The sequence below is a fragment of the Hibiscus syriacus genome, unplaced genomic scaffold, assembly GCF_006381635.1.
Source record: "Hibiscus syriacus cultivar Baekdansim isolate YM2019G1 unplaced genomic scaffold, ASM638163v2 tig00110721_pilon, whole genome shotgun sequence".
In the NCBI taxonomy this organism is placed as follows: domain Eukaryota; kingdom Viridiplantae; phylum Streptophyta; class Magnoliopsida; order Malvales; family Malvaceae; genus Hibiscus; species Hibiscus syriacus.
Window position 1 is genome coordinate 267,600 of NW_024062839.1, and position 7,068 is coordinate 274,667.

Below are 7,068 nucleotides of genomic sequence, written 5' to 3' on the forward strand. Positions count from 1 at the left end.
AGACTAATTTAAAGTTGACCATGGCCTTTGCGATTGAATTGAACATAACTGAGTTCCACAGTTCGTTGGATATTAAATTCATAGTTTCAGATTTATACATTTCATTTTTTTATAACGAACTACGTGTTTTTTTCTCGGTCAAAAATTAGAACGTGCATGTTTTTCCCCCTCTTTTTATTTTTTTTTTATAACGAACTACGTGCTTTTTTCTCGGTGAAAAATTAGAACGTACATGTTTCTTTCCCTCTTTTCTTTTGCTAAACATGATGGCTATTTGATTTTATTCGCTGTCAGAGCCCTCGTAATTCTTTTTTCAATTTTCGATTCCAGATATTTTCTTTTATTGAGGGAAAGGTTCTGCCTCCTACTCTTTTGATGATTTATTTTATTATTTTCAATTCAAATTGTTTGGTTTATCATCTTCAGCTTTAGAAAATCGATGACTTCCAGCAAGCCCACTTTTTTTTTTTTTTTAAAGTTGTTTTTTGTGTGTGTTGTTTGTGTTAGTTTTTATTTTTATTTTTATGGATAAGATGTGGATAATGAATTGTCTCAGTGGCTTTACATGTAGGAAATCTGATTGAATTTGCTGAAGTATTTTTTGCAAAACTCCCATTGATTGAAACCCAGAGATTTCATTTGTGACAGAACACTTAGTTTGATTAATTACTAAAAGCGGGTTAGGAGGGAAAGAATGATACTGCTTTTTTTTGTTTCTGACCTCCCTGAAATTTGATACATGGCCCTCGGTTAACGTTTGTTTCTATTTCTAGACCACCGTGCTACAATCTTCTTGGACAGAATTTTGTTTTGTATTTTTGTTTTACAAGCCCTACAGGACTAAGCCAAATATTGATGTCTGTCTAATATGTTGGTCTGTTTCTTTCTTTAGATCATAATTTATGTCAACCAATTTAGTCTTGCAAAGTTATGCTGATTTTAGTGATTGTTTACAGCCCAAACCTGGTTTTGATATATGGTGCATCAGTTAAGCTGAGTGTAAAGAAAATGGATCAACAAATGAAGTTTTACACTTGTTCTGGAGTTCCTTTTGATGTCACGTAGATTCATTGAGTTTAGATGATAAGTGCCAGCCGCAGCTTGTAGAAGCTGCAGTTGAGGATGTTGATAAATTTCTGGCTGATATTCTATCCTTCTTACAATGAAAAGTCTTTTCCTGGCAGTATCTTACATTTCATGCTACAGTTTAGCAGTAAACCATATATGCAAGCTAGTGATCCAGCCTTTGACAATACTGTAAATACCTCTATTTGGAGGTTTCTAGAACTACATTGACAAATCATTGATTGTCATCTGCTACAAGAGCAAGAATGGAAAGGTTTGTTTCTTGCCACTTTATTTGATATCAGTAAAATTTGTCAAGTTTTCATTTGAAGCTTGTATCTCTTTGGTACTATAGCTTGCTACCTTCTTTTTTCTTACTTAGGTATAGAATTCCGAGGAGCTTGGAGATGGTACCTGTGGTAGTGTGTTCAAAGCCTTCAATATAGAAACATTTGAGATTGTAAGTAACTTGCTCCTGTAATTGCTTTTTTACCTTTCAGTTTACATAACTACACAAATTCTTTTTGTTTATCAATAAGATATGTTCTTCTGCTCATTGTTCCTCACTTGCGGTTGATGTTAATTGAATGATAAATGTTATACATACACTTTGCTGCACTTAAAATCACGTTGGGAAGTCGATGTAAGTTGCTGCTAGTTGTGATTGTCACAAGCAGGATATTTGTACATTGGTCTTATGTTATGTGATGATTGAAATGACTTCAATGTCTTGGAGATGGCAAATGATGAATATGGGATCAATTTTGAAGCCACTTTGTGAGCTTGACTCAATCCTTTACCTACTAGCTGCTAATTTTGGGGTGTCCGAACCACAGTTTAGGGTGTTTGTCGATGGTGTCTCTCTCTTTATGCACCTATACCACCACCCCCATCACTACCCCCTTCCTTGTACCAGGAGGGTTAACAAGCATTTTGAGGTGTTTATTACTAAAAAAATTTCAAAGCTCTAAATCCTAATGAACATGAAATGTCTGAGGTGAAACTCTGTGCAACTTTGAATTTACAGAACTAGAGAACTGGGTAGTTGTATATATGCATGACATGAGATATTAGAGCCTATATAGATATTAGCAGCCCTTCCAAGTATAAATTTGGAGCATGTATATATTATGTTTGTGCGTATACATATATATGCAAACAAGATTAGAATGACTTGGGAGTTGAAAGGTTCGCTTTGGAAAATGATACTGGTGTCTCTCCTCAATGAGGATGTGACAATGGTGATAAGGAAGAACTTGGACTAGAAAACTTACCTCGGTCTATTACCGGTAGCAGCATGAAACCCCCCCCCCCCCAATTTATACTCTTTCTTTAGTTAAACAAGAAAATAGTGAATTTATTAACGTGTAATTTCCTTGAGTTGTTGCTTCTCATGCTTTTTGTAAATGTTCTCAATCTAGGTTGCTGTGAAGAAAATGAAACGAAAGTTCTACTTTTGGGAAGAGTGCATGAATCTAAGAGAAGTTAAGGTAAGCTGTAATATTTCCTTGAATGTTAAGAGCCCTTTGCTTTTTACATAACCCTTAATCATAAGAGCTTGTTCCATTTATTATCTGCAGGCCCTTCGTAAACTAAATCACCCTAATATTGTAAATCTAAAGGAGGTTGTCAGAGAAAACAATGAACTATTCTTCATTTTTGAGTACATGGTAAGGGTGCTTTTCCAACTTCTCATTATTCTACAAAAGCATGGTGCTTTTCCAACTTCTCATAATTTAAGTTGTTTTATTTTCATTATTTTTGGTCAACACAAAGCTTGGGAATATGGCTATGATTAGGCTGGAGCTAGGAACATGGATTGTAATTGCCATTGCCTTGGTTAATACCAGTTTGTAATCATTTTCTATGCCAGTGCTTGGGTACCACGAATGTGCTCAATTAATTACAATGTTTGAACTTGTAAAATTTCAAAGAGGGGCCTATATTAACCAAATATATGCATGGCTCATTTTTTAAGAATTCTATAATTAATTTTAGTGAAAGAGTTGTGCTGATGCTGGCTGCCTACTCCCCCGTATACCAAAGACAGCAAATGTTCTTCAATATTGTATCTCTTTCAACAGAATCTCATAGTTTCTTTTAGTAATAAAGGCTTCAAGTGATTGTTTTCTTTAAATATAACGATACAACGTTGTGTACTTCTGTAGGATTCATTGTGTGATAAATTATTTATTGTAACCAAGCATTAAGTTGAATGAAACCCTTTTCAGTTCGATTGTAAGAGGTTGAACATTTCTTTCTAGGAACATAATCTTTACCAAATCATGAGGGAGCGACAAAGCCCTTTTTCTGAATGGGAAATACGTAGCTTCATGTCTCAGATGCTGCAAGGACTTGCTCACATGCATAGAAATGGATATTTTCATCGAGATCTGAAACCTGGTAAATCTTCCTTTCATCTATTTGCATGTCGTTATTGTGTATTTACATATGGTGAACTATCTCCTTTGTCAGAAAACTTGCTGGTGACAAAGGATGTTCTGAAAATTGCTGATTTTGGACTGGCAAGAGAAGTATCATCAATGCCTCCTTATACAGAATATGTTTCTACTCGATGGTGAGTAATTGTGTGATGGATACCATCTCATTTACTCAGCAATCGTGTTTCTTTACATTAACTCAATGTTGGTGCTGTCTCGCTGATTACTTCGTAATTATATCCTGTTCATACAGTATCATTCCCCTTTTAATGATTCATGGGATAATTTTGTCAGGTACCGTGCTCCAGAAGTTTTGTTGCAGTCTTCAACCTACACTCCTGCTATTGGTATGTGGATATTACTTGATCTAATTATCTTTGTGTGTGTATGTACATATCTGCATCTTCTTCTAGTAGCTTTATGGTACTCTTGTACGAATCCAAAACTTAATTTGCATCTGATAATGTATTCTCCATCAATTTGATTTAGACATTCTTTCTTTCAGTTAAATGTTACTTTGAGGTTTATCTATATCAAATATTTTTTTCGGCTTGAATGCTGCCTGATAATAATAACATTTACAGATACGTGGGTTGTTGGTGCTATATTAGCAGAGCTTTTTACTTCATCTCCTATTTTTCCCGGGGAAAGGTTATTTATTATCCCGAGTTTTTCTTTTAATTTTGGTGGACGTTAAGGCAATTCTTTTGTTTTACAATATTTTTTTTTTCAGAATATAAATGCATACAACAATGAAAATTCTTTGGTGTAGAACTTGTATTCCGTGACCATGTAGTTCCAACATGTATTATACGCATAGTATATGCTAACTTCAATATGTTCCTCAAGATTGCATTCAAGTTTGGACTTTGATAAAGTTTCCTGTAACATATTGTTGGAATGTCTTGTGACGCATGACTCTGGTAATTCTGTTGGATCCGTAATTATGATTGCTAGTGTCAATACTTTCAACGTTTTAAAGTTGCTAGTTTATTGACTGTATGTAACTGGTAATTTGACAATGTGTTCCTAGAAAAATGAACACAGCATGGTGGTTCTTTGTTTGTTCTAATGTTGTTCTGTTCTGCTTTGTATTTGTTTGTGCTTTAGGCACTTTAAGTTTCCACCCTAACCAAATATTCTATGCAAATTCTCTCATAGCATCCTCAGTCTATGCTTCTTTTTCCGCTTTATACATACCATTCTGTGTTTGTACATGAATGTGTGCGCATGCGTTCATGGCTAGGGGATTCATAACTATAGATGTTGAGGGAGGAATATTTGTTATCCTTCTATATAATAGTATTGGCAGTTCTATGACCCTAAGATATTTGAGGATACTGTTATGTCTATGTAAATGAATGTGCGTGCATGCATCTGTGGGAGGGGGTGCATAAATATAAATATGTATAATGTGTTACAATCTTGGCAGTTCTGTTATTTTAAGAACGATTCTTTACTTGCTGCCGAAGTATAAGAATATTTGTAGGTGTTGTGTATCTAGTTTTGTTATCTAGCATTTGCCACTTAAGTAAAAGACATATGCCAGAGCTTATCATGATTTTTTCTTCCTTACTGTAATATTCTCACCACTTGGCAGTGAAATAGATCAACCGTACAAGGTATGCTGCGTTTTGGGTGCACCAGATTGGACTTCTTTTCCTGAAGCAACAAACATCTCTCGTTTAATCAATATTAGTTATTCAGAGGTAGTTTTATTTATTTGTTAGTTACATTTTATCGGCTTCGTTTTGATGTTTACTTTTATTCTATTATCTATCATCATCACTTTTGGGCAGATTTTACCTTCCAACCTATCGGATATCATTCCCAGTGCTAGCCTTGATGCTATTGATTTAATTATGGTATGTATTGTGATTCTTTTATCGGCTATAAAACTAATTTAGCGAAGTTATTTTTCTGATTTGTATTTTTGTTACTGCAATTGTCCTAAACAACCCTGGACAGGTGGATGCTCGTGTTCCTCGTCCACTGCTGCATGATCCACTTGAGCTGAGTTTAAACCTGGGTGAGTCTTGAAGATCACTATAGTACCTGTGCAAAGACTATTAGATAACATTTTCTATTCTCTTTCTTTTCTCTGGTTTGACCAATTAACACTTTCTTGTACTATTCTGCAGGGTCAAAGCCAAATCTTGAGTTGAATCTATGGGATTTTGACACACAACCTGATGATTGTTTTCTGGGCCTGACACTAGCAGTAAAACCTAGTGTTTCAAAACTAGGTAGTATTATCATATGTCCAACATTTATGGTTCAGACTTATGTAGACTGTTTGCTCTTGTTAGCTACTGTTTCCTGTCAAGTTTAGTCAGCAACTGCATAAACATGAATGTGGCATGAACAGGCATCCTTTCACAACTTCTGGTTGATTTTAGATGAGTAGTGGATGGTGTCGTCGAAGTTAGAATGTCTTTCCTACCTCAAGTAGTTGGGGATGCTGAGGGTTTTAGACATTCATGGAAATATGGAAGTAGATAATCCTAGAAATAATGTCAGCATTAATGGGTATCTGATTTTAAGATCCAATAAAAACATCATTGTTTATGAAGGTCTATTTACATGACTTTTATGGATAAATTTCCGTTTATTGCAACATTTCTCATGTAACATTTTTCTCTGTATCCTTTCTTCTGGTTCTATGTCAAAGCGTTAACTTTTTCAAAAGTAAGAATCTGACTCATTTATTTCTGCAGAGGCGGTCCATAATGTCTCTCAACAAATGAAAGAGGTGAGCTTTGCAGTATTAGACTAAAAAAAGTTGCTTTTGGCTATTATATATCTTTGATGTTTGATCCCATCGATTAACATTCAAGAAATATGGCTAACTACTGACCTTCGTAATGCAGGAGATACTGAATAGTCATCCAGAGCAATCAGGTACAATAATGATTCATAAAACATTTTTGTTTGAGAAATGGGCTTTTGTTTTGAACGTTAATATGAATACCGTGCTTTATTTGAGTTTATTTTACCCTTTTTTGTTGGACTTCCCACAAACAACAGTGTTCACCATTTATTTCTTTCTTTCTTGCTTAGAATTTGGTGTTAACCACTAATTGTCTGGGTTCTTTTCATTCTCAGTTTTTTGGTCATTGCTTACTCCTGATCAAAATAGAATTCACACACCAGTTGAATCCTCCTTGTCTCTCTCATTTAGGTAAGTTCTTTCTTTATGCCTCATCTTGGGTTTGGTGTATGTGGTGACTCTAGCAGTAGCGACTGGGTGTATTGATAGTAACTGGACATCTGTGATGGTCCCTGGATTTTTCATGTTATAAAATTTACCTTTTTGTTTGAAGTAGGTCTTCCCCACTAATCATTCTAGCAGTTTATACACAAACTACTACTGCAATAATGTATAAATTTGGTTTCTAGCCTCTTTACGGTACTTTATGTGTTTGTGACCTCCTTTGTGCATTATGTTCGCCATTCATCCTATTATGACATCCAATAATCTGTTGAAAGTCAAAATATCATGGGCGGCTATACAAATTCAAATGGGGCTGTTAAATTGATTATGTTAGGCAGCTTGAAAATG

At 34.9% G+C, this 7,068-nt stretch overlaps 1 protein-coding gene across 1 annotated transcript; it reads left to right on the top strand.

Moving 5' to 3' along the window:
- Positions 1 to 1,446: 1,446 nt before the first annotated feature.
- LOC120139051 (serine/threonine-protein kinase MHK-like) lies at positions 1,447 to 6,828 on the top strand. Its single transcript, XM_039154390.1, has 14 exons — positions 1,447 to 1,525; positions 2,487 to 2,555; positions 2,646 to 2,735; positions 3,330 to 3,468; positions 3,541 to 3,643; positions 3,801 to 3,853; positions 4,091 to 4,157; positions 5,107 to 5,215; positions 5,306 to 5,371; positions 5,475 to 5,535; positions 5,648 to 5,752; positions 6,224 to 6,258; positions 6,377 to 6,407; positions 6,612 to 6,828. Exons 2-14 carry the CDS (start codon positions 2,502 to 2,504, stop codon positions 6,689 to 6,691), a joined length of 993 nt encoding a protein of 330 aa, XP_039010321.1. The 5' UTR covers positions 1,447 to 1,525; positions 2,487 to 2,501; the 3' UTR covers positions 6,692 to 6,828.
- The last annotated feature ends 240 nt before the right edge of the window (positions 6,829 to 7,068 follow it).